This window comes from Nicotiana tabacum, chromosome 6 (genome assembly GCF_000715075.1).
Source record: "Nicotiana tabacum cultivar K326 chromosome 6, ASM71507v2, whole genome shotgun sequence".
Lineage (NCBI taxonomy): Eukaryota > Viridiplantae > Streptophyta > Magnoliopsida > Solanales > Solanaceae > Nicotiana > Nicotiana tabacum.
The window spans coordinates 56,726,381-56,754,091 of record NC_134085.1 but is presented as its reverse complement, the minus strand read 5'-3'; the positions used below and the strand labels follow the sequence as shown (position 1 = coordinate 56,754,091).

Below are 27,711 nucleotides of genomic sequence, written 5' to 3'. Positions count from 1 at the left end.
AGCCTTAAAATGTGCGACTATCATGTGTCACTTCTTATTGCGTATAAAACCAAAGCCTACTTACACAACAAAATCAAAAATGGGAACAAAAAATGAATATCAGTTCCTCATGAGGACAATCTGTATAATTTCGTGCTAATAAAAGCATATAAAAATAAGCTAAATAAGCCTTAAAATGTGTGTTAATCATGTGTCACTTATTATGATAAGTTCCTAAAAGTTCAATTAAAAGAATTTGGCCAATTCATCTCAAGTCAGCAAATGTCGGGTTTTCTTGCTCGCAAGCCCAAAGCAAAACAATCTTGAATCTTCTTTCACGCTCCTTCATTGGTCGAAGGAGCTTCTTGTCTACTCCATTCATGGCTTCTTTGGTCTTCTTAACTCTAGTTCTTGTAATTGATCTCTTTGTTTGCAACTTGATCGAGCTGTCTCATATCACATTGCCATAGATGTCCTTAAGCTGAGACAATGGAAGCTGCTTCTACAAATATAGGTTGCCTTAGCAACGTAATTACCAGCTTAAGACCTGCAGCATATCAGAGCTCTCTATACAAAAAATTAATGCTCAACTTTGCTATCCAGTTTATGTTATCTTGCATTTTCCTTGTGAGGTTTCACCTTTTTTGACACCACAAGCTGCTTGGACAATGACTCAGCAATAAGTTGATGGCCAAACAAGTGAGAGTTCTTCAGAATCAAATTTCTTGTTGATGGATCAATAACATAGCCTTGACCAGACATCCACTCCAGTAACTGCAGAAGTAGTTCCTTCTTTTCTGGTTTTGAAACGTAGCGTGATATAGCCATATCAAATAATTCCTGAGAAGAGTGTTTCAAGAGAGGAGATTTTAGCATCTTTGCTAAAGTACGCTCCTATGTAAATGCTAGAGTTATGTTTGCCTCCAAATTGACAACTAAAAACAGCCAACAACCAAATTCTGCATGTCAAATAAGTGCCTGATACACAAGGTATAAGTCAGTGCAATCCAAATTCAAGTTAGAATGGATTCCTCTAAATCCTAGAAAGAACCTTATTAGCAATTAGTCACTCCTGCAGATAACTACAACATTGCTATCCATAAATCAGCACTTACCTTTATACCGTCGGATACAAAGTCATCTATTTTTGATCAGTTTTTCTTCCTCAAATTTAACTTCATTCATAGAGAAGCTCTTTCTTTTTGCACTTCTTTTCTTTTTCTTTTTAAAAGTGCACCTTGTGGTCGGGGGCAGTTTGCATTGACATGGAAGAGAGGCTTGGTTTTTGCTTCTCTTTTCTTCTTTTCTCTCTTTCAGACAAAGGCCGGCTAAGAAACAGAGTTGAATCAGCGAAATATCAAAAATCATAAAATAGAGTTTCTTTTTTCACTTGAATAAAATAGGAATCGCCAGTCCTAGGAGTAGGCGAACATGTATATAAGGGACAAAGTTGTTTGAAATGCTCAGGGACAGTCTATCTGAAACAGGTTTGGCAACCATTGTGGTTTGCTCCTTCAACGTTTTAAAACTCAGATACTTGTATAAAACCATTTTGGATGTTTGTATTTCTTCTATTGGACACCGACAGGACATCGCACTGCTTTGCAATGGGTCGTGTCTTCTCTGGTTGAACTTGGCTTCTCTGCTTTCCCAGGCTGGCCACCTACTTTGTCGTTCATTTTGAAAGTTAACAATCCACTACAATCAAGAGCTAAAGAGAGGGTGATGATGATGTTAAAAATAATGAAGTAAGGTTGCTTGATGCCTATTTCGCATTAATCTTACGTAAAACTGAGTAACATTAGACAGATGTTACTCAGTTTTACATTAGCCATTTCGTACTATGTTTTAAGATCTTGTCGGTACTATTTACGATATTTTCTTAATCTTCATTGAGATGCTGACAAACTGAATCTGTTTCATGCAAAGTTAGAATCTCTGAAATAGACGAGTATGTTCTCTGTGTCTTATGTTTGATAGTTATTTATGTTTTAGTTCTGTTTTATGTCAGATAGTTATTTATTTCTTATGGTAGATGAAGGAAACATAACAATGATAAATTTTGCCACGTTTGTGTTGTTCACCCTAGTTTTATAACATCCCGTGCAATGACGTACATGCTCCTCAGGCTATGACAGATTTCTCGATACATAGAAAAATACATTCTCCAATACTAATGGCCTATAAACATATTTGCTTGAATACATCTTTTTTGTCATTTCAATACAATCTGGATTTTATCTTTATTTAGTTCTGTTATTGCAGTTTCTACGCTTCATAGAAGTAAAGTGTGGTGACCTTTCTCCTATGATGATCACTTATGAGAGAAGACATATGCAACATTCTCACCCCAACGAACTTAGGTTATGTCAACGAAGGCATGTTCCATGCTTCATACTAGAACCACACAAGCGAGCGCAGGAAAAAAAGAACCCAAACCTTAGTATAGTAATATCAAATAGGCACACACAGTCTAAAACAGATCTAGAGTTAATCAATCTTATTGCCAGAAAAGTTCGATGACCTTCTCAACACAACATTAGTTAAGTCCATGATACCTGATATTTTAAAGGACGATGCTTATCTAAACAATAATGATAGAGGCGAATTGAAACTTCTTGTACCTGATCAATCCGGTGGCCAGAGCTGTGCATAGCCTTCATCACATCATTGATTAAGTTTACATTGCCAGATCTCATGAAGTTGACAGCAAACCTTTTGATAGCCGGCCGGGAGATGAATCCTGCATTGTCCTGTATAGCTAGTGATTAAAATAGGATTCTTTATGAGAAACAGCAAAATACAGACGAAAATTGCAAGAAAAAGTAGGTATGAAGTACCTTGACAACTACATAAGCATCTTTGAGAAGGCGCCCAGCAATCAAAATGTGCAAAATCTTCTCATGAAGGGATTTGGATATGGTTCTTTTGCTATATCTCAGCATGTTATATACAGAAAATGCTTCTGAATGTGCATCTGTCTTTCCAAGATAATAAATTAAAGAGGAACAAAGTCCCTGAAAAAGGAAAAAGTTAAACAAAGAGAGTGTTAGAACTACGGATAACATTTATGTCATATTTTTCACTATAATTACCAATGTATAGTGTAAAAAAAATAGCACCTCATACAAATTTTTCAAGTCTCATCATTGATTCAACTATGTCTAAAGCTAAAGTGAAACTTCAAGCACAAATGGGGTTGAGAAGATAAAGAACGGAGCAACCTAAATTTTTAGCTTTACCAAGGTAGAAGAAGAAAGAATACTTTAAAAAGAGAAAGAGGATATAATTATTTTATTCAAAAAAGAAAAAAGAACAAATTCTTCTACTAGCTATCCAGTGATTATATTTTACTTGTGCATTAGCGCAAAATATAGGGGAACACATCACAAATTAACTAAAAACTGGACATCAGCAATTCGGGGTTGCCAAAGTGGAGGCAGTTGAGACTGTTGCTATTAAAAAGGGCAGCCCGGTGCAATAAGCTCCCGCTATGCGTGGGGTCCGGGGAAGGGCCGGACCATAAGGGTCTATTGTACGCAGTGTTACCCTGCATTTCTGCAAGAGGCTGTTTCCACAAGGGTCTGTTGCTATGGGAAAACCAAAAAACAAAGAGAAATTTTGATGTCATGTATTCTTTGTGAAGTACACAACAGAATTTATTCCAAATTCAGCCACTGCAACAAATTTTTCTGCTTGATGGTTGACCTAACCCTGATGCACTGCCGTTTAAATCATTTCTATAATTAGATGCCTCATTGAGCAACAATACAAGTTTACTTTTGACTCACATCAACCCACACAAACAAGCATCTGCAATTGAGCATATTGGTTTCTTAATCACGGGGCCACAAACGCAGTTAAGAAAAAGTAGTTTAGGATGTTATCTTAATCTAGTGAGTCTGGGGTCTCTAGAATGCTAAACCGTGTACAGAATGCCAACAACAGTTAACCCTGCTATAAATGCCACTTTCATTTCTTTTTATGGATTAAAAAAACAGTGAGAGTTTTTAACTTCTGCCTACCTCCTCTGGCTGGTGACCTTTTCTATGCATGTCCTGCATGGTACGATAAGCAAGCAAATACAGCTTCTCCTTGCAGAAATATCTTATAAGAATATTAAAGGTATTCCAATCAGGACTAATTGCAGAGTCATCCATCTTCTTCATCATGCTCATTACATTCTCTATTTCCCCTGCTCTGCAATAGGCAGAGAGCATTGCATTCAAAATAACTACATCATATTTGTCATATTTTTCTTCAAATTCAGAAGCTAATTTCTTTGCATCTTCGAGAAGCCCACTGCGGCAGAATGCTGAAATCATAATGCTATAGGAGTATCCATCTGCTCATTTATAACCAAAAGACCAAATCAAATAAATATAAATTACAAGAAAAATAAGACAGAACGTAAAACTTTAATCCATGTGCAGGAACCCCTCAAATATAATAAAGTGAGGCAATGATAGTGCACAAGGAAAGGAAGAACACATCGAGTAGGTAATCTCTAAGTTGATAGTGCAGGCAAACTAAGAAGAAGCAGTGCTTATCGACACCCATTGTTTGAGAGCATAGAGAACCCGGGCAGACACCGGACTTAAAACATCACAAAGTAATTTGACCAGCTTGAACATATGAAGGAGCATCAACATAATGTAATCAAACCAGCTAAAATACATCTCGGCTGCACAGATACATGAAGCAAAAGGCACCAAATACACTCTGATCGAACTGACAAAAATTGAAGAGCTCAAGAATAAATTTTTACTCATTTCACTACTGAACCTCACAGTGAGTTTCCAACATATTTTATTAGAAATTTTAGAATGGTCAATAGCCTGTCAATAGTATGAAAGATGCATACCAGTTTTCACATGTTTTCCCATCATCTCATCAAATACTGATTTTGCTTCAAGAAGAAGTCCAGACTTTACAAGGCCATCCATTAGGAGACAAAATGGCATCTGTAAGTAACATTTTGTAAGCCATAGAACACTAAAAAGTACGACAAGAATTAAAGTAAGAGCGAACAATCTGTAAGTGAAAAACTTCAGGTATACCACTTTCAGCAGATTGGTGACAAAAATCAGAAGACTTTCTCAACTTTAGGATCCATAAAGTACGCAAGAAGTCAGGAAAACATTTGGATCGAAAGATTTGTAACTTCAGAGCAATAAACAATGCTGTCAATGCCATTATTTCAGGAAAATAAATTGCCGGAATATCACTGCTGGAATCTTCTGGACATAATTAAAGATGTAAATCAACTTTTAATATGCTGGAAATGTGAAGAAAAGTTGGTCGGACGATGAGAAATCTGAAAACTCTTATTACTATCGGTAGTAAATCGAGGTTAAAAAATTTCTAGAAAGCACCTGAGCAGAGTGACAAGGCTCAATGGCTTCCCCATCAATTAGAAAATTGGAAAATAGTTGGTCGTAGCGCAGAGAACTTCATCATAACATTCAGACAAGTGAATAGGTAAGTTCCGACCACAAAAATAAGTTGGAACTTGGATGGCTCACTTCGGAACAAGCAGTCGACCTCCAGGAAGATGAGAACCTCGGCAAAAGGTGATTGAAAAGCTTTATGTCAACCTTTTAGTTAGAACCAATAATGAAAAAGTTTCTTCTCTGTGAAGGGATGTAACAACACATGAGATGTTCAACGGCGGGTACTGGTTATGCATGGCACTCACGGAAAACTAGGACGGGGTAGATTTAACAATTGCCGATGATGAAACTCCCTTGATTGCTGCATTCACGAATAATTTTTTTTTTTTTTTTTTGAGAAGGTAACATATTTGTATATATATAAAAATTGGAACTACACAAAACAATGTAGTCCCATATAATTACAAGGTGGAATACAAACTGACGCCCAAATCCCATTACATCTACAAATAATCTAGCACCTCAAAAATAGACTCAGCTTCCTGTAAGTATTCTCGTTTACACCAAAAATAAAAAGGGCTAAACAATTCATCTTCATCTTCTGCAAGGAACTGTTGTTGCCTTCAAAACTTCTTTGATTTCTCTCCTTCCAGATTGTCCACCAAATACAAGCTGGGACAATCCTCCATCTCTCTTATTGGCTGGAAAGGCTGCCATCTGTATTCCAACATGCTAGCACATCTAGGATACTCCTTGTCCTTAGTCCAACTAATCCCCCTCAAATTAATGAAGATCTTCCATAATTGATCTGTCATTCTATAGTGTAAAAAGAGATGATTGATTGTCTCAGCCTCTGCACTACATAAATAGCATTTGGAACATAAATGGAATCCCCTCTGGGTAAGATTGTCTTCAGTCCGTACAGCTTCTTTCACCAGTAACCATGCGAAACAAGTAACTTTGAATGGGATCTTAACCTTCTATATCAATTTCCAGGGACAACAACCAATCTGATTATTGGAGAAGTTAAACTCCTTATAAGTTGACATCACAGTAAACTTCTCTTGTGCACTCCCACCCCATAATAAGCTATCTACATTTGTAGACAACCCTGTGAATTGTTCTACGGTATTGTAGAACTCTGCTAACCTGTCAATCTCCCAGTCATTTAGAAACCTTCTGAAGCTAAGGTTCCATCCTGGATCACCCCAAATCCTGTCAACAGCTATGAAATGCTCCTCTACTCCCGCAGGTCCTATTTGTTCAAGAGCTTCTGCTGCATCTAAAACAGTTGCAGCCTCTCTCATGTCAAACCTCATTAGCTCAAGCAAACAACCAGGTCCAATCTCGATGTTGTACCCACCATTGTCAAAAAACAATATGTTTCCAACCGTTAATACTCCTTCCTCCACATTGGCTTGTTCTTCTGAATGTGTTAACCGAACATTAAAACTACTCCATTTGATGTCTCCAACACAGTATTCAAGTACTAAACTCTTGGCTGCCTTCGCCTCTCTTCTCATCCCATTGTAGATCAAGCAAACAGACAATACCATCTTCATCTTCTTCAATAAGCGGATAGCATCGCTATGTTCTTTCATAGTCATCAATAGTTCATTTATGAAAGAAGATACAAAGGCTCATTCACTCAATTGAACAGCAAGTACTTCGTATTCCTTGTACAGATTTTCACCAACCATTGTTGCCAAGTAATCCAAAAAGCCAATTATCTTTGAATGATAAGTAGCTATGAGGATCATCATGCCCACCTCAGAACTCACTGTATGACTTATCTGTAAGCCCACATGAGTGATTAAAACACCAAGAACCTTCTGTGTTGAATAACTGGAGTATAAACCTTCAGTTGGAATGACAATTGACATAAAAGTGTGTTCACTATTATACAAGAATTGCGGCTGAACAGAAGAGTTAAGCACACAGCTTGTGTTAACCACCATACTTAGACAGTCCACCTGAACAAAAGAATCAGATGCGCCATGATAAGATTTAGTTGCATAGCAAGATGCACTGAATAGAAAACTATCATCATTGATAAGACCCTTTTCCTCCAATCTTCTTTTGGATTGTTCGCGCCGCCCGACATAGGTAACCCCATACACTGAGGTTACTGTTATCTGCTTCACCAATGTGTTCTCAACTTGATTAGTTAATAGTTTGGCTAATAAAGCACTGAAATCAGTTGCATGGTCCTTGGTAATATTTCCTATGATAATATGATGAACATAGAGAAATTCCAGTATAAACATCGGCCGGCTGCTCTCCAACAACTAAGTTGACAGCTACTGCCACCATAACATCTCTTTCCAGAGATACATAGTATTCTAGGCCATTGCATGAACCATCCTTAGAAATTCCGGCCAACAAACATGAATAAACTATTTGGTCAAGCACATGAACTGAACGAAAGTCCGCAATCCACTTCCCCATCAAGCCACCCTTGCCCTCAAAGGGTGATATGTGAAAATGAAGAAATAACCACACCTGGATCGAATGGGATCTCAGAGAAGTCCCCAAACAATAAGATTCTTTCTAACACTGGAAGAACTTAATTGGTAATAGTTAGCAACTGTTCTCCTGAAAAAAATCGCTTCAAGTGTTGGTCAACTGAGCAATATTGACTAATGTGTGCACCACTGCCCTTCCACTGCATCTCAATGTCAAATGAGGGGCAATGTATTGGCAGACTAATATCAACAATACCAACAGATCCAAAAGAATGTAATTTCATATTTAGCCACTCCCATATTACACTTTCAACAGTCTTCTTTATCTATTCACTTTGTCTCACTTCTTCATCAGTCAATGAAGCTGTCAAAGTAGAGATGAGGGCAGAGTTTAGTTTTTGCAATTTATGCACAGAAGCAATTGCAATAGACTTCCCAAATCCTTCCTTTGACAAAATAAAACTGCTAGAAAGATCCCATAGTACTACATTCCCCTCACTAGTAAACAATGAAGCACCCAGGACCAGGTAGGCTGCTTGTTCATAAACAGATGAACTAAAAATTATCCACCAAATGGTAGAATTTATATCAACGGACTCATACTTCACCAGCTCTTCTGACACCTCAAGAAAGCCATTCTGCACATAAGAAGTCTCTGTAATCACCAAAGCCATCTCAAGATGTCCAGTTCTCATACAAAATGGGCAGAGTTTTGTAAGTGACACCTAGGAATGCCAGAATAAACAGGTGATTCATCACTAAAAAGAGTTGGATTTAGAGCAACATAAAATTGTCTTTTAGGAACTCAACTTTGATCAAATACTTCTCAACTGAATCCTGAAGCTCCCTGTCAGCCTCAAGTAATGAACAAAAATCATATCCTCCTCCTCTGAAGTTTTCCCACATGTGGTCATAATAGAAAAACTATCAAGAGCAACAGCTTCGCGTTTCTTGGGATTCACACTCTGTTCAAAGAGCATTTCAAAATCATGTTCATTAACTACAACTATCCCTGAGTCAATATAATAAAATAAAACTCACAGCCGCCTATTTGTCTTAGTTGCTCATGAGACATAGGACCAAGGACTAATATTTAATTTCGCCACCTCAATAATGCAGAGTTATGGAGGACAATATTTCACAAAACTTCTTTAAGAGTTTCACAATAAACAGTTCAACAAGCCCCTTTTCCATGGGTAGAATTAAAGTTCGCTCAAGAACTTCATGACACAAAAACGAAATTCCGAATTGTCTTATGCATCTGTAGGAGTCATTACAGACTCCACGTCTGATATACTCTCTCCATACTTCAACAATCTTCTCAATTTCAGATCTCAAACTAGCGTTCTCCCACTCTTCATTGCGCACATGAGTTTCTTGAGTTGGACAATTACTCTCTTCCAATTGTTTGGCTTTTTCTAGTGTGTTGTTATGATCTTCCTCAGCAAACTTGGTGCTTCTGTGCGTCCTCCAGATATCACCATTGATAGCACGAGAAATTTGATAATCCCTGTGACGTTTCAACAGATCCTCAGTAAGAGGCAAAGCTCCAGCTTCAGTGTCGAGTGGTTTGTGCTTTGGAGTTACAAGCGTTACTGATGAACTGTCAGCCACGTTGACTTTGAAACTGTAATTATTGTTAAGTGGACTCACTATTGACTCCAACAGAGTCTCAAGAACCGGACACTCCACCCCAATTAGAGGTTCGACTCCTCCCGAGCTCTCTTTCTCCGGGGAAATTTCAGGTATACGACAACCTTTGATATTTGTTCGGTGTCTGCCATTCTCGTCTTCTCTAAGTGTCCCCTCTCTATCAGATTTCAGAGACGGAAACAAATTTGTCAAAAGAGCTAGCTACCTCCGTTCTAGCTAGTACAATTAAAACACCTGCCTATATCATTGCTTCATCAGAAAGAGAAGCTAATTTGTCTAAAGGCATCACTACTTCATTAATTGGCATTTCATCAAACATCTTGTGCTCAGGAGAGAAGTGTTATTCCTTTTTTCATAGCTCAAATTCTGCCAAACCTAACTCCGTAGGGATAACATCTTCATTGTTTGCAACAGTGACACCGAGAAACGGAGTTTCAGGAGCACCAACCTCGTGAGAAGAGAAAATACCAATTCTAAATCCTGTGGTAGAAGGAAGTTGGGCAGAATTAACTGCAAACCCACCATGGAAACCAACTCCAACATCATCTGGACTTGAACTGGAATTTGTATCGCAATAATGGTGCGCATATAGATCCTGATAAGAACCACCAATATTATACTCGAGGCCGCCATAGGAGTTTGGACATGCACTGTAATACTGATAGGCATATGGATCCACACCACCAAACTTGACACAATGGGGGAATATGGATTACAACTGAGATCCGCATTGTAATACTGATGGGAATTACACGTCGCGTAGGGTATCACATTGGTGTGACTGATGTAAGCGCTGCTTATAACCTCCCATTGGCCAAAAATTAGGGGAAGCAGCGACGAACACGGACTGCCGGTAAAGATTAGAAAGAAAAGGTTGGTAACCCACGAACAAATGTTGCTTTGGGTTTTCGAATTGAGAAGTTGGTGGTATGAATTGTGGTTGTATGGTGGAGGGTTCTGCAATAGTGATGAGTATGATGTTTGTGATGGGTTCTTTTTCAAGGTCGAGGTATTCAGAGACCCCAAATTCTCGCCACCTGTGGGTAACTTCAAATTGCGGATAGAATTTATCAAATTTAGCTCCGTTCTATCATAACTCTTGATAATATTTGATTTTTGTGAATCCAATTTCTTCACAATTTCTCTTATCTTCTAGATATCTGATGCCATCTTTAAAATTACTCACAGAGCGAGGATGATGGCTCTAATACCACTAATACATATACTAAATTTCAGAGGGAGAAAAAGCAAATTAGGGCTAAGCTAAAGCTAAAAGAGGAGAAACTAATGCTAATAAGATAAAGGTTTTTCATTCATAGTCTCTAAAAATGGCAAGCTCGGTACATATCGGGAAAGTAAGACCTACCGGTCAAAGTGAAATAAAATAACTACTTATTGGACCCAAATGTAAAAGTAATAACAGGTAGGTAAATAACAAGCTCAACTCCCATATACACTTCTGGAATCATAGAGTACTTCTTCCCACAGCTGCTCTATTTCTAAATCGTATCACTCAATAGTGTTCGATAATTCATTTATTCTTTCAATATTACAACCGCTAAAATCACTCCTATGCTGAGAACTCCAACTTCTTTCATTTCAAGAGTCAACTATATAACACTTTCTATTAATCACCATGCTATACAAATTAGGAAGGCTTTTTCCCTTTTCCCCATACCTTTTGTCCTCCATAATTTAATTTTCTGACATCACCAACTTTTAACCTTATTCTCTCTTGAAATTCAATTCATAGGCTGCTGATATGTTTCCAACTTGCAGCTCCATGTGTGAATATATAAAGAGGTGCCCTATGGATTATGTATACCATATTTGAATTTGATGACCAACAGCTATATAATAATCTATTGGGGTCAGCCAAGCGGTTCAGGTTTTAGGTTGGTTCCTGTTTGCCTTCCCACTCCCAACTCCCCCCCCCCCCCAACCCCAAGACTATTAGTGGGTAGGGTGGTCAACCGAGAGGGCGCCCGCATCCTCTTCAGACATTGCCTCGACAACCTGGCAGTTCTTCTATCTCCGCTTTTGGGGCGGGAGTGCTATGTCGCTTCCTCAACCAGTTCAGTTGTCACTCCTAAGATTGGTTATTTACACCAATGACATAGGGCCTGAAGGGGTATACTTCTTCTATGTGAGCTTATCACTTTATGCCAATAAACTTACTAAAAATTATACTACCAAGTAGAATATTAAATGAAACGTTTGGGAAGTTTTTTCAAACACATGAAATCCTAAAGCAAGAAGTTTACCTCATCCTTAGCATAGCCAAAAGCTTCTAACTCCTTTAATAGTTCCTTTGACTTCTCAAAGAAACCTCCTTTCACGTATACCTTCAACAAAGTTGTGTAGACCACCTGCAAACACATCATGAGCAGCATAATGAGTTTTTAAATAAAATTTTGAGCGCTAGAAGTGACAATTCGGAATTTAAAATGGAAAGATGAATTAAGTTGCCAAAAACAGTTTGACTCCAGACTGCAATAGCATATTGCAGTCTGCAGTGGAACAACAAAATACTAATCTTAAACTAGTCAAAAAAATTCCTTTAGACACCACAACAAAGGTCATGACAGCCACCTGAAGTATGCGCAAAATGTGTTTATTAGAAGACATGACATGGCAAATGTGTGACTTTCAACCAAAATCAAGCCCATGTTGCTGGAAAGATTAAAGTTTTTCGCTGGAAAAATGATTTTCCAGCCATTTCCCAAACAACTGCATTTTTGCAACCATCTTTCTCAACGCACTTTCTTCCTCCTCTTCTCTGAGGCTCACACCAGATTCAGACCCTATTATCATTATCTTCTTCTAATACTTGAGATGGATCATGCAATTAAATGTGATTTTCTAAGTGTACTACTCCAATGATTTTGTAAGGAGCATTCATGTTTATTTAATTAACTAGTATTGTTAAGCCCGGGCTGAGCCCGGGCCCAAGCCTAATACTAAAAATTAAATTGATAATCATCGGATTTAGCATTTACAGTTCTAGTCGGTATAAATAGATTATACGCAGATTATATACGGCTATAAACATATCAAGTATATATTAAACATTCGCTAGCTATTTTAGTTTAAGCGATTGGGTGAACGGCTATTTGGGTTAATTCTTCTGATTATTTATAGACATAATTTCAATAACATTTCTCTTGGTTTGCTTTGGTAATACTAATTACCTCTCATATGGTTTAAATACTATAATTACCTATTTTGTTTCTATTTTCTTGTTAAGAAACTGGTTTCAAGTGATATATTTGTTATAATATTTCGTAATTACCATCCTCAATCTTACATATTAGTGTTGAGCAGCTTAATTATAGGAGAAGAATCAGAGAATCAAATCTGTAATTAATAGCTTGATTGTAGGATAGCTTAATTGTAGGAAAATTGTATTGTAGCTGAATATTCTCTCATTATTTTCATTTATTTACTTTCCTAGAATAGCTGTAGAACTTTTGTATAAAGGAATGTACCAATAGGATGTAAAATACGTTGAAATATAAAGAAGCCTTCTCTTCTCTCAATTTCATCATGGTGTCAGAGCCATTGCTGCCCTTTTGAGGTGAGTTTTCTCCCTCCGCACACTAGGGTTCCATAGGATGAGTTTTCTCCCTCTTTTTTATAGTTTTCTTGCTAAAGTTTCTGTCTGAAGCTTTTTTTTCACCCTCCGTCAGTTTTGTACAAAAATTGGTATCACTTGAAGGATTACGCTTATTGTACGACCTACCCAAACCAGTTTTAGATTTTTCCGAACACTAGAAGACAAGTCCAGCGTAACCAGTAAGCTCCAGGAGCCTTTTTTCAGATTCTGAAGGTTGTTTTTGGATTACCTAGTGTTATGAACAACGTGAAGCGAGGAAAAGGGACAAGCTCCTTTTCGCTTAAAGCGAGAAGTGAAGCGGAATTTTAAAAAAAAATATATTAAAATAAATATTGATACCACATGTAACTATAAGCAAATGTTCAATACTTCAATGTAAAAATTAAAGAGTAGCATTATTTAAAGACATCTAATAGCCATCTTGTTGGTCTCGCTAACTCTTGCAAAATAAACCCAAGCCGGGTCTTTCCTATCTTCTTTTGATGCCATAAAAAGAACAACTACATAACACATAAGAAACGTAATAAGAACTAAGAATAAATGATATGAAAAAAAAATGGCAGTAAGTATACGAAAAAGGGCAGTATAACTGAGACGAAAAAATGGGCAGCATTTCAGCATTTTTATCACTGAAACAGTGCAAGAAAATGAAGAACTGAAGGGGGAAAAAAATTCGCCAATCTTTCGTTGCTATTTGGACACTCAAATAGTGAAAGGACCTGGGACCAAACTTGCTAGTAGGTTAGCAAGATCCTATATAGACACAAGCACGTACGTTTAGTCTGTGTGTAAGTTTATCTAACTAAAAATAAATTTTTTATTTTGAAGAAAAAACATCAATCATGTTATTAAGAAATATGGATCCTTCAAACGGCTCATGTAATAGTACAAGAATGATATATAGAGGTTTTGACAACAATGTCATACATGCAAAAATAATAATGGGCCAAATTGCTTCCACGCATGTGTTTATTCCCAGAATTCAACATTCACCTCCAGAAAATGAAGGATACTCTTTTGAATTTATTAGAAAATAATTTTCGGTATAATTATACTTTTCGATGACAATAAAATAAGTACAAGGTTAAATGATCACTAATGTTGAACTGTACTTGCTGCAGTACACTTTTCATATGGATAACTATATGCTGCAGTTTCAAGGGGAATATCAATGACAACAATAAGGGTTTTCATCAAGGCACGGCACTGAAGTAATATAAAGAAATACACCAAGAACATCGTCTACATAGAAATATTAGGACAGTTACAACAATACAACATATCAGCATCTCATATAATAAGATATTTTTAATAAAAGAATATATAACTAACTTACCTAAAATCTTTATTGTTGCAGGTTCAAAAGATATCCAATTACTTTGAATTCAACTATTGTGCGCTTAAATGTAGTGACATTATTTTTTTCTGTTTAAATGAACATTGCATCTTTGCTATTACACATAATTCATTCTTTTTTTTACACTATTTTATTAATATATACATAATACACGTGCAATGCACGTACACTAAAACTAGTGATTCCAATTTAGTAAAAAAGTGAGTATAAAGAATTTTTGATCTTTTTGCTTCATTTGTCATTACCGCACCAAAAAAGTTCTCGGGACCACAAATTATTACTCCTTAGGCAATTGATTGAGAAAAATCATTGACTGCAGTGTTAGGTAAAGAGTAAAACGGCTAAAAGTCAACAAGCCTGTCTATATGCTATCACACTTCCCACCTATAAAAAAATATCATGTGTAAAGTAAAAATAATTACTTTTAAAATTTTGGTGAACCCCGTGGTTTACTTTAGTTTCAAGTAGCAAAGTAGAACAATTAGATTCACTTTCACGCCAATTAAGGGAAAAAGAAGAAATTGAATGGTCCTAAATGCTACATTTCTATATATAGTACTTACATAATTATATTACAATCTGAGGCCTAACTTGAATTCAGCTTTGCTTTACGAAAAAATTCCATGTATAACTTTTCTGATTTGTACTCTATGTTATCTAGCAGAAAACAATTGAAATCTCCTCGAATAATTTAATTCGTTACTACTATCTTTCCACGGTAAATAAAATAGTACTCGTTGCTATTATTGCAAATGTAAAAGAGATAGTACAGTACGCACGAGGACGCTTAAACGCGCCTCTGAAAAGGCTGGAGATGCTGATTAAGGTGCCAAATGAAAACTAAAGAGGGGCCATTTTTCAGAAAGTTGTGTATATCTCCAGAGGATAGGGACGAAATTAAACAAAAATCTTCTGGATTTTTCGACTTTCGTCCATAACGGTAAAAGTACACCCACAACACCTAAAATACACTGTGGCATTAAAGCAGATAATGCTTAAAATACAAAACGTGTCCCCCAGGTCGGCAAGGAGGACGACGGGAAGCTCCTGAATGTTTGAAACTGTCCCTTATATAGTACTAATTTCAAAATGCCATAAATAGCATTTTTTCAAAGCTCTGCCAGATTAGTGGATTCTCATCCAAATCGGATTAATGAAATCACTCAACTCTATCCCTGACACTTATACATAGATCCTCCTAAATTTTGTAAACTCCACTGTAACCCAAATTGCAAGAAAGAAAATTCATGCATAAAAAAACTCAAGAACAAAGATTTAAAACCAAACAATTATTTATAAGGAACTCAGTAGGTAGAAACAACCAACCAACTCAACAAAAGAACACAAACTCACCATCCAACAAGCAAGAACTTAAAAACCCGCAATGATAAAAACAACCGGCAAATCATATCCTAAACCACAAAAAAAAAAGGTAACAATAGTATTACAGTTTTTTTCTCAAATGGTGCTCTCTAATCTGCTATCTTGAAACCACTAATCATACCAAATAAAACAAAGATGCAGATATTAATAGTTTATTTCCTTCACTGGTAAGAGAGCATAGAGACATACCTTATTTAATACTAAACCTGCAGATCTCATTTCTTCAATCAATGCTTCAGCCTTCTCGTAATTTCCATCAACCGAATAAGCATTAAGCAAAGAGCTATAGTGGTAGACATTAGGAGACTGACCTTCAGCTTTCATCTTCTGAAAGTACTTTTCAGCTTCATTGCACTCTTTATGTGAAGCACATACCGAAAGAAGTGACCCATAAGTCACACTATCCATTAGCAGTCCATTAGACATCAGCTCCTGAACCAGCTCTAGGGCCTTAGAGTATCCATCTTTTACTTTGGCACAGCCTGCAAGAAGCTAAAACGTGGCAGATGAAAGTTTAAAAGAGGTTAACAACAGATTATATTGTAGCTTCTTTAATCAACAAGTTTAATAGGCATCACATTGCGCAGTTCTATGTTTTTATTGCCAATTCTAAGATTCAACAATCAAAACCTATTTAACAAGACTAGGTGACTCTAACTGCTAGGAGTGGGATTTACAATCTGAAGCAGCATACCGTGCTATATGTGACAGCATCTGGTACTAAACCATCTCGCTTCATTTGAGTAAACAGTTTGAGACTGCTCTCAGATTTTCCGTTCTTAACTAGACAACTAAGAAGCGCATTACAGACTGAGACATTAATCTTTGTTGACCTATCTTTGATGCTTTTGTACATTACTAAAGCCTCAACAGAACTGAGGCTCTTTCCCATGAGCTTTACATAACTGCTGTAAGATGCAACATTGATCTTCTGATTTTGCTGCATCCAATCAAACACCTGAGAAGCAGAAACGAAGGTCAAACTCCTGGTAATAACACAAATTCATGTAAGGAAAGATCAGATGCCAAATCTGAAAGATTTCATGGTAATTTAAACTTAAAGGATACATAATACTCTGACAACAACAACATACACAGTGAAATCCCACAAGTGGGGTCTAGGGAGAGCAATATCTACACAGCCTTACCCCTACCTTTGTGAAGGTAGAGAGGCTGTTTCCGATAGACCCTCGGCTCAAGGAAAGCAAAATCCCAGCAATCATTAAAAGGACAAACAAAACAGTAACAACAGCAAGAAAAATAAGATAACTCAAGCAAAGAACTGATAGATAATAATGGAAAAACTACGAACTGAGAAAGCACGGGGGCAATACTAATGCTACCGGTATGAAGAAGAGAAACGAACGACTACTTGCTAACTTAATACATTAATCTTCGACCTCCACACCCTCCTATCAAGGGTCATGTCCTCAGTAAGCTGAAGATGTGTCATGTCATGCCTAACCACCTCTCCCCAATACTTCTTCGGTCTGCCTCTGCCTCTCCTAAGACACACCATTGCCAACCTCTCACACCTCCTTATTGGGCATTTAGGCATCTCCTCTTCACATGCCTGAATTATCTCAACATCGCTTCCCGTATCTTGTCCTCCACAAAGGTCACTCCCACCTTGTCCTAAATATCCACATTCCTAATCATATCTCTCCTAGTATGCTCACACATCCACCTCAGCATCCTCATTTCCGCTACTTTCATCTTCTGGACATGAGAGTTCTTGACTGGCCAATACTCCGTCGCATACAACATACTCAGTTGAATCACCACTATTTAAACTTACCTTTAAGTCTAGGTGGCATATGTTATTGAATCACCACTCTATAAAACTTACCTTTAAGTCTTGGTGGCACCTTCTTATCACACAAGACCATGGATGTGAGCATCCATTTCATCCACCCTGCTCCAATACGATGTGTGACGTCAGCATCAATCTCTCCATTACCTTGGATTATAGACCAAAGATACTTTAAACTCCCTCTCTTGGAGATGACTTGTGTATCAAGCCTCACTTCCATGGTAGCCTCATGCATCACGTCACTGAAGTTGCACTCCAAATATTTTGTTTTAGTTTTGCTCAATCGAAAATCTTTAAACTCTAGTGTCTGTCTCCAAATCTCTAGCCTATCATTAACCTCGTATCGCATCTCGTCAATCAATACTATGTCATCTGCAAATAGTATGCACCATGGCACCTTCCCTTGGATGTACCTCGTTATCTCATCCATCACCACGGCAAATAGGAAGGGGCTAAGAGCTGATCCCTCGTACAACCCCATCATGACTGGAAAGTGTCCCCAGTCTCCTCCTAATGTCCTTACCCGAGTCTTGGATCCAACGAACATGTCCTTAATGACCCTAATATATGCGATAGGTACACCTCTAGCCTCCAAACATCTCCACAGAACCTCTCTTGGGACTTTGTCATATGCTTTTTTCTAGGTCAATGAACACCATATGTAAGTCTCTCTTTCTCTCCTTATACTACTCCACCAATCTCCTTACAAGGTGAATGGCTTCTATAGTCAAACATCCCGGCATAAAACCGAATTGGTTCTCGAAAATTAACACACTCCTTACTCTCATCTCCATCACTCTCTCACAAACTTTCGTGGTGTGGCTTAGCAGCTTGATACCCCAATAGTTGTTCCAATTTGGATATCAACCTTATTCTTATACAACGGAATCATTGTACTCCACCTCTATTCCTCAGGCATTTTTGTCGTCCTAACAATGACATTAAACAATCCAATAAGGCACTCCAAACCTGTCATGTCCGCGCTCTTCCAAAATTCCATTGGGATCTCGTTTGGCCCAATCGCCCTTCGCCTGTGCATCCTACGCATAGCCCTCTCGCCTCCACAACCTAATACGCCAACAATACCCAAAATCTCGACGACAATCTGAGTGCTTCAAATCGCCCAGCACAATACTCATGTCCCCCTCTTCATTCAGGAGTTTATGTAAGTATGTCTGCCATCTTCTTCTAATGTGTGCCTCTTCCACTAATACTTTTTCTTCCTCATCCTTGACACACTTCACCTGGTCCAGATCCCGAGTCATCCTTTCTCTCGCCTTGGCTAATCTGTATAACTTTTTATCCCCGTATTTGTTCTCAAGTTCAATATACAAGCGTTCAAATGTTGCTATCTTTGCTACCGTAATTGCTAACTTTGCCTCCTTCTTCGTTATCTTATACTCCACCCTAGTTGCTTCCCTAATACAACTAGTTGTCCAATCCCACATATTGTTTGCATCCCCACTGCTTCCCACGCCCAATGCCCTCGACTTCTCCCTATCTCTTGAGCATTGGCGGTAGTCAAACTACATCACTTGATCCTTTTTTTTCCACTTGATCCTTACCATGTCATACACAACCCTCTTTTTCCTTTTCCTCCTAATTTCTAAATCAATTACCAAGAGCTTATGTTGGGTTGTAAGATTCTCACTCGGTAAAACTTTGCAATCCTTACAAAGAACTTTATCACACCTCCTAAAGAGTAAGGAGTCTATCTGGGTCTTAGCCACCGAACTACAGAAGGTTACTAAGTGCTCCTCCTTCGGAGAAACTCGAATTAGCTATCACCAACGCAAAAGTTTTCACGAAATCCAAAAGGAAGACTCCTCCTTCGTTTCTATCCCATAGCCATAACCTCCATGCACCACGTTATAACCTCCTAAAGTTGTTCCGATATGGCCATTAAAATCTCCTCCTACGAATAGCTTCCCGGTAAGCGGTACGCCTCTCACAACCTCGTCCAAATCATCCCAAAAACGCTTCTTCACCTCCTCTTCTAAGTCCACTTGGGTTGCATATGCACTAATAAGCTCAAAGTAAACCCCCAACGACTATCTTAACCGCAATTTCCCTATCGCTTACCCTCCTAACTTCTACCATGCCTACTCCATTACTATTCCTCAAGCCTCCTGAGTACCATAATTTAAACCCGTTCACATTCCGTACCTTAGTTCCTACACAATTGATTTCCTGGACACAAGCTATATTGATCTTCCTCTTTTTGAGAATCTTCATCAACTCTATAGACTTTCCCATTAACATCCCTATGTTCTAATGCCCAATTCTCAGTCTAGAGGTTTCCTTAACCCCCTACAACCCTTATCCCCCCTACCCACCCAAAACGAGGGCATGACCTTAGTCTGCCGTCGCTCACTAGCGCCACTAAAACATGTGTACGTTAATAATATGTACACAAAAAAAGGCAGAAAAACAAGTAGCGCTTTAAAAGTTAAAGGCAGACAAGTCGAACTAAAAACAAATATTGCAAATTCTAGACAGGCAAGCAATTACAGCCAAGCTAAGCAGATTATAACAAAACAGGAGAGAGATAGAAAGATAGAACCTAGAAAGCATCATAGTGGGTCGCCGGAAACCAGGGGGCTCACCGAAAAGCTCACCGGAAAGGGTGCAGATCAGATCGATTTGGAGAGGCCACCATCGGAGAGTGATAGTATCACTGGAAATCTGCCTGGCCGAGTGCTCACATGTTGGCTCGCGTAAGAACTTCGTCGGAAAAGTCTAACCTGTTGGGGGTGTTCAAAACCGATCCGAAACCGAAAACCGAACCGAACCGCAGTTTAATGGCTTACTGGTAACGGGTTAACGGCTTAACGGACGGGGAACAAATTGAAATTCTTTTATTAACGGCTTATCGGTTTAAGGGTGGATTATTCAATTTTCTTAACGGATAATCCGTTAACCCGTTAAGAATATATATATTTTTATTTATATATATTAAATATAAAAAAGACAAAAACCCTTGACCCTTCTGTTCCAGTCGACCAGTACTCTGTCTGTCTTTAGAGCAATATTTGTACAAAATTCATGTTTCTTTTACTGTATCCTCCATTGCCTCTTCCATTTTAATGTGTTTGTTGCTTTTTGCTTATTGAAGGGTCGTTTGACATTGTTGGAGCCAAGTTAAGCAGCAGCTTTTTCATTCTACAAGTTGCAATAACTTTAGGAGAGCAGAGAGACATGTAATCTTGTGTGTTGTTTGCTACTTCTTGTGTAAACTGTAAAGTAAACTTCTCTTGTGCCCTGAGGCAATTCTAAATGTCCCTAATACTTCACTGGAATATGTGGGATAATCATACAGTTGTACAGCTAAACATTGAATGGCAGATTGTTGCTGGATCATTACTTCAGGGTATTGCTAGTTTCACTCTCAAATGATTTGTTCTGCTTTTTTAACAGACATGTATGTCTAGTATAATTTCGATTTCTGAATATGTATGTCAGGCCGATAAACCGCCCGATAACCGTCCGATAAGAGCTAAACTGATACCAATCCGCCCGATATTTTATTGGGTGGCTAGCGGATTAATATATTTAAAAGTCGATAACCGATAAGCCAAACCGTTAAGAGTAAATAACCGCTCAATCCGTCCGATAAGCAGCCCTATAACCTGTTATTGTTCGCACCCGCGAACAGCACAGCCACACACGTAGAGAGAGAGGAAGAGAAAAAGAGAGAGAGACGGAAAAGCGGAGAAGAAACAAAGGCGGAGTGGTCTATCATCGTCGGCCTCTAACCAGAAAAAAGGAAGAGGAAAAGAGGAAAAAAAAAGAAAGAAAGAAAGAAAGAAGAGAGAGAAGAGAGAAAGGAAAGGGCCTTACTAGTATTGTGATGTGCCGACGAAGAGGGTCGGCGGAGAAGAAGGTTAGCAGATGGTGGAGAAGAAAATTCTCATTGGGGAGAGAGATAGAATGGTCTGACATTCAAAACTATTGAAAATTTTTATGGTGTTAAGAATATTGCGTATGTTAAAATGAATTAGGGAGACAGCAAAATTAATTAGGGAGCTATTGTGCATTTGTAATTATATAATCTTGATTTTTGTCCTAGTTTGTGGCAAAATGGATTAAAAAATAGTTATCTATCTATGTTATCAACTAAGAAATGAGTTGGATAATGAACTTTTTAAAAATGGGTCAAATATGGATAAGATTCAAATTATCCACTTAAAAAATAGATAATGAATGGGTTTAACTTTTACATTTGCAAAGACTCAAATTGGGGGTTCCTCAAGTTTGGGAGACTAGAAATTCTCCTAAAATTGATCATATTCAAGAAGCCATGGATAATAAGGATATCCATATTATCCACCAATTAACCCATTTTCTATCCGTATTAATATGGGCCGGGTCGGATAATTTATCCGTTTTTGTATGACCCATTTTCGACCCGCCCATTTTCTGCCCCTAGTTTAGAAAGTTGAGAGAATTTCAGGCAATAATCAATACTTCATTTCTTTCTTCCGTATTATATATTTTACATGATACCAGAGCATTGGCAAGAAATTAGTCATTTCACCATTACCTGTGACAGAGAGAAGAAATTAGGTCATCATGCAAATTTTCTGACCAACCTAAAGACGGTTCGAGAGGTCCTTGCCTTACGTGTGTGTTGTGCATAAACCAACATTTTAACAAGGATTGGGTCACTGCAGGCACAGGCACACTTTGACCAGCTTCGTCGTCGCTACAGCTACTGCATGCCCTCACGCCGCCACCTTCTCTGTATCTCCGACTCATGTGCCAATATGACTTTCTAGCCACCTTCCAGTTATATCTCTTCATCCATCTGGGTCGACGGAGCATTTCGAGTCCACCTATCTTGATTCCAGTTACTCCGGTGATAAGAATCCTAAACAAAGCAAAACTTTCCAATGAGTTTCCCGGCATCTGACAAGTTTTATTGGTGTTTCCTGATTGTTGCGAGTTGACTAGGGCTTATGAGAGTACCTCTATATAATTCTAACTTTTTCGGCCAGATTTGGGTGCTTCTCCGACAAGTCAAAAAAAAATTCGAACTACTATACTTCCGGGTGAGACCTTGTTGTGACAATTGATTGAAGGTCTATGATCTTTTCTACCTATTTTTTATACTTTCCGGCAAGCAACATCATATTTCAAAATGGGTTCGGGCAATGCAAGAAGCCGGATAATTTGCTTGTCTAATTATAATGAGTTTCTTAGGTACAAAATGCACCTAAGTAAACCATTTCACAAATCACAACTGTAGTTCAAACTGGTTAATTATGTAGTTTATGTTTCTCCTTCTTCTACCCCTGAACCTTGGGCCATTCATCAAGAGTCCAAAGGCTTCAAGTTGAGCAGGACTAAAACCGAATACATGGAGTGCAAATTTAGCGACGTAACACAGGAAGCTGAGGTAGAAGTGAGGCTTGATACACAAGTCATCCCCAAAAGAGAAAGTTTCAAATACCTAGGGTCAGTAATCCTAGGTAACGAAGAGATTGACGAGGATGTCACACACCATATTGGAGCAGGATGGATGAAATAAAGGGCTTGCTTCCGGCTACTTGTGTGATAAGAATGTGACACCTGGAATTAAAGGTAAGTTCAACAAAATGGTGGTTAGACCGACTATGTTGTATGGGGCAAAGTATTGGCCAGTCAAGAAATCTCATGTTCGGAAAATGAAAGTAGCGAAATAAGATGTTGAGGTGGATGTGTGGGCATACTAGGAGGGATAGGGTCAGGAACATAGATATTCGGGAAAAAGTGGGGGATGGCTTCTGTGGAAGATAAGATGCGAGAAGTGAAGCTGAGGTGGTTCGGGCATGTGATGAAGAGATGCATTGATACCCCAATGAAGTGAGAGAGGTTGAATCGGTGGGTCAAAGGAGAGGTAGAGGAAGGCCGAAGAAGTATGGGAGAAGTAATTAGGCAGGACATGGCGCTTTTTCAGCTTACCAAAGACAAGACTCCTTGATAGGAAGTTGTGAAGGTCGAGAATTTGATTGGAAGGTTAGTGGGTAGGAGAGCTTTCTTCCTGTCCTTATCAGTAGTTTTAGTGTTACTCTTATTTTGTCGTATTCTTGGATGTCTATCACTATCAAATGTTGCTTATGCTTTTATTTTTGTTAATATTTTGTTGTTATTGTTGTTTTTCCATGACTCTTTTCATATACTAAGTTGCTCGGACTCGAGTGCGGGTATCCGAGACGGGGACGGATCCAAGTATCGAATTCGGCAAAATCAAAATTTTAAGATTCGGGGATGCGGATCCGGATATGGATACGGAGATTCAGCTAAACAAAAAATAGAGCTATAAAAATATTGTAAATTTTGAGAGAAATTCTGTGAAAAACTTACATGAATATTGTAGAATTCAATCTTTCAATCTCCAAGATGGACATTATTCTTTCATTCTTCTAAATCTGTTTTATTTTTTATTTTGAGAAATCAAAATCTCAATTTTTCTGCCAAATTTGTCGATGGACTCCCATCAAAGTGGCCGAAGTTAGTTGACCGTATCTGGGACATATCCCGCTCCCGCCTCGTATCAGGACGGGGACGGCACCAAAATCGAAGAGTCCGCGCAACTTAGTTCATATATATATATATATATATATATATATATATATATATATATATATATATATATTGCTTTAATGTTGCGACTTTGTTGGACTGAGCCTGGGGGTCTATCCGAAACAGCCTCTCTATCTGCACAAAGCAAGGGTAAGGTTGCGTACACATTACCCTCCCAAGACTCTACCTGTGAGATTACACCGCTTGTTGTTTTTAATAAATCTTTTTTCTCTTCTATTTCCTATTCTCATTCTCTTCCTGTTGTCACATTACCAATGTTTCACAAACCACGGCAATCGGAGTAGGCCAAATTATCCTATTTCCCTTTATGACTTTAAACCTAGTTTTATGTTCCTAGTTGTCATCCATTAGTTGTTTGTCTCAACACTTAATTGTCCAGTAACCTTTCTTAATAACTTTGTTGTTATGCAGGATAGGTTATGGGAAGATCATTGGTATCGAGCGTAAGTCAAATTGAATTTAGTACCTTAACTCGTTAAGGTCACTCACAGCCTGACCTATTATTAACTCTCCAAAGTTACTTCGTAAACAATTAGACATCCGAATCTATTTAAGCTTCAAAAAATAGTACTTGCTTGTCTCATGTCTACTTTAGTCTATAAATCATGTAAACTTGGTAAGCATACTCGATTATTCTTCCCCCGTTGTCCTGATATTGAAAAAAGTCTCTTTTTCACCTTAGTCCATTCAAATATTTGGAGTCCTAGTCGAGTCAGTTCTACTCTTGGATTCCATTACTTTGTCAACTTACGATTTTTCAAACACAGAGTATTCTAGATGGAAAATTTTGACTGTTGTTGCTTATCCGATAGAGGAGAATGGGGATGCAGGCTCCCAAAAACAGATAAGGGGTTGTTGAATAAGTTGTACAATCTTTTTCTCTTTCAAAAAAAATAACTAAATTGTCAATGATTTATCAATAGATGAAAAAGTGATAGGGGTATCTTGGGTAAATAAAAAATGGGTACATGCTAACCTACTGCCTCACGTAGTAGGTTAGCAAATCCCTTATTTAATATGAATACTTAGAGCAGTATATATATATATATATATATATATATATATATATATATATATATATATATATATATATATATATATATATATATACATACTCCCTTTGTCCCAATTTATGCGCGGGTGTTCGAATTTCGAGAGTCAACCAAGTTTTCTTTGACCGCGACTTTTTTATATATCTTTTAAATATTTTAAATTGTTAATTATTGAGACTTATAGTACTTTTTACGTAATTTTCAAATATGTAAATCTTATTTCTTTATTTTTAAGGAAAATAGAACACCTATTAATTGGAGACACAAAAAAACTTAAAGACTTCATTTAAAATATGTTTTGTGTCAAAAATTTAAATATTCTATGTCTGAATTCACAATCAAAATTAAGAAGTTTGACTCTTGAAATCTAAATTATGCCACATAAATTAGGATAGAGGGAGTATATGTTACTGCAGACAACTTCCTCTCTTTTGCATATCAGTCCTCCTTTATTGGTTTTAACCCTTTGGTTTTTCTCTTATTAACATGATTTCATCATATAGTTTCAGTTAAATGGATTCTTCTTTGAACAAGTAGACAAGACACGAAGAAGGCAAAAGTGCCCTATGGTGGAAGAAAAATAGGACATGAGCAAGAGAAGAGGAAGGAGGTAGATTTTCCGGTTCCTCAATAGCAACAAGGGAAGATAATACGATAGATGCAACACCCTACATAGTTCCTTGGTTGACACACTTTGCAGGAAGGACTCTCTTCAAATATACGTGATCAAGCTTCTATAGGGCTAGTTTCTCGACCTTTTCTCCAATGTCCCAACAATTGTTCCACATATTAGCGGCACTTTAATGCTGAAATGTAGGGAGAGACCTAATTTGATAGAAAAACTTCTGATTTAATAAAAAAGCTTGTACTCCCTCTGTTTGATTTTGTTTGGCACTATTTCCTAATTATTAGGTTCCAGAAAGATTGGTATATATTTATATTTTAAAAAGAGCAGCCCGGTGCACTAAGCTCCCGCTATGCGTGGGGTCCGGGGAAGGGCCGGACCACAAGGGTCTATTGTACGCAGTCATACCCTGCATTTCTGCAAGAGGCTATTTCCGCAGCTCGAACCCGTGACCTATTTAGAAACAATTAATTTTATACATTTCATTTTACCCTTAATAAAAAAAATTATAGCCACAAAAATGTCATGGCATGTTCCAGACCACAAGTTTCAAAAGTTTTATTTTCACACAAGTGTTATGCATGTTTAAGATAACAAGTTTTAAAAGTTTTCATATTTTTTCTTGAACTTCATGTCGGGCCAAACTTTACCATACAAATTGGAAACGAGGGAGAATCAGATACTACTGATTGCCTTACCATCAGAAAGACTGTTAAAACATTGGAAACTCAAAGCATAACAAAATAAGAGAACTTGATAGGTTTGCTAACAGAACCTGAGAAAGCTCCTGTCGTCTACTTAGCTTCCCAAAGTAGCGCAAAATCACATTCATATCCTGTACTTTAAGCGTCTCACCAAGCCTGAAAAGCAGTTAATAAAATTAGATGCATAAAATTAGAAACTCTTTCTCGATTCCCAGTTGAGATTTCAACTGAACATCTCAAGTGTCGTTCTAAAAGACGGACAAAATGTTGCAAATAGCCAGAAAATGGGTACCTGACATTTCACCGTCAAAGCACATACAAGAACCAACAGCCACTTACATAAGTTACAGATAGAAATATTTTCATGTTTTGACGTTTTGTGTCAAATTAAAGGTGACTATAATGTATGTCGGACAATTGAAACAAGTGAGACTAAAATTGAAAGAGAGAGAGAATAAAAGTGAATATTTATAGTAGAAAATGACTCCCGCCCATAAGTGATGGACTTATAATTTCTCCATTTTCCGTCATACACCCTTAATTTTTTATTTTTTTTTAGAATGGTAACAACAGATGACCCCGCTTGACCAACGAGCTGGCTCTAACAGTTGTCATGCACCCTTAATTCAAGCCAAAAATAAAAAACTTAATTCAAGCCCCAAAAAAAAAACCTTGGAAGAGCAGAACCCAAGTCAGACGACTCCTGAATCTGAAGAATTGCCGACTGTCTATCATTACGGGAAACAGGAAACTGATTTGAAGAATTAGGAGAGACATAATCTGTGAGTACGTTCTGAAATTCGCCTGCCTCAGTCCGGGGAATAGAATCGGTTGTTATCTTCGTTGCCGCAGAGGTCGAAGACTGTAACTTGAACTTGTGAATGTTGGGTCTCTTTCTACTGGAAGTTGGAAAAGAAAAAGGAGAAGAAGAAGAAGAGAACAAAGGTGATGAAAGAGCCATTATAGAATGAAACATAGAGGAAATCTCCATAGTTTGCTGCCTGCTCACAGGCAATATTCAAGTCCGTCCTATTGAAATTAAAAAAAGATCTGCGCCTTTTTTTGGATAATTTCACAACCCTCCCT

At 37.8% G+C, this 27,711-nt stretch overlaps 1 protein-coding gene across 8 annotated transcripts; it reads right to left on the bottom strand.

Moving 5' to 3' along the window:
• On the bottom strand, positions 1–27,711 carry LOC107792065 (pentatricopeptide repeat-containing protein At1g10910, chloroplastic). 8 transcript variants are annotated; one of them, XR_012710362.1, is made up of 11 exons: positions 27,297–27,710; positions 26,697–26,781; positions 16,541–16,804; positions 16,036–16,338; positions 11,755–11,859; positions 4,844–4,943; positions 4,005–4,324; positions 2,820–2,996; positions 2,604–2,732; positions 1,095–1,307; positions 831–957 (listed from the first exon to the last, which is right to left on the bottom strand). XR_012710362.1 is itself a non-coding variant. In XM_016614240.2 (10 exons), the coding sequence occupies exons 1-10, from the start codon at positions 27,614–27,616 to the stop codon at positions 589–591; spliced, it is 2,034 nt and encodes a 677-aa protein (XP_016469726.1). In that variant the 5' UTR covers positions 27,617–27,708; the 3' UTR covers positions 1–588. The 8 variants fall into 8 exon arrangements, 4 of the variants coding, with proteins under 4 accessions (XP_016469726.1, XP_016469727.1, XP_075110877.1 ...); XR_001649431.2 differs by lacking the exons at positions 831–957; positions 1,095–1,307 and adding an exon at positions 1–819 and having other exon boundaries at positions 2,604–2,740; XM_016614240.2 differs by lacking the exons at positions 831–957; positions 1,095–1,307 and adding an exon at positions 1–819 and having other exon boundaries at positions 27,297–27,708.

Coding starts and splice junctions, on each gene's coding strand:
- LOC107792065 (XM_016614240.2), bottom strand. CDS start 27,616: ATGGAGATTTCCTCTATGTTTCATTCTATAATGGCTCTTTCATCACCT. Junction 16,339..16,540: donor ATGCTGTCACATATAGCACG/GTATGCTGCTTC, acceptor GCCACGTTTTAG/CTTCTTGCAGGCTGTGCCAA. Junction 820..2,603: donor CTGGCCACCGGATTGATCAG/GTACAAGAAGTT, acceptor CACTCTTCTCAG/GAATTATTTGATATGGCTAT.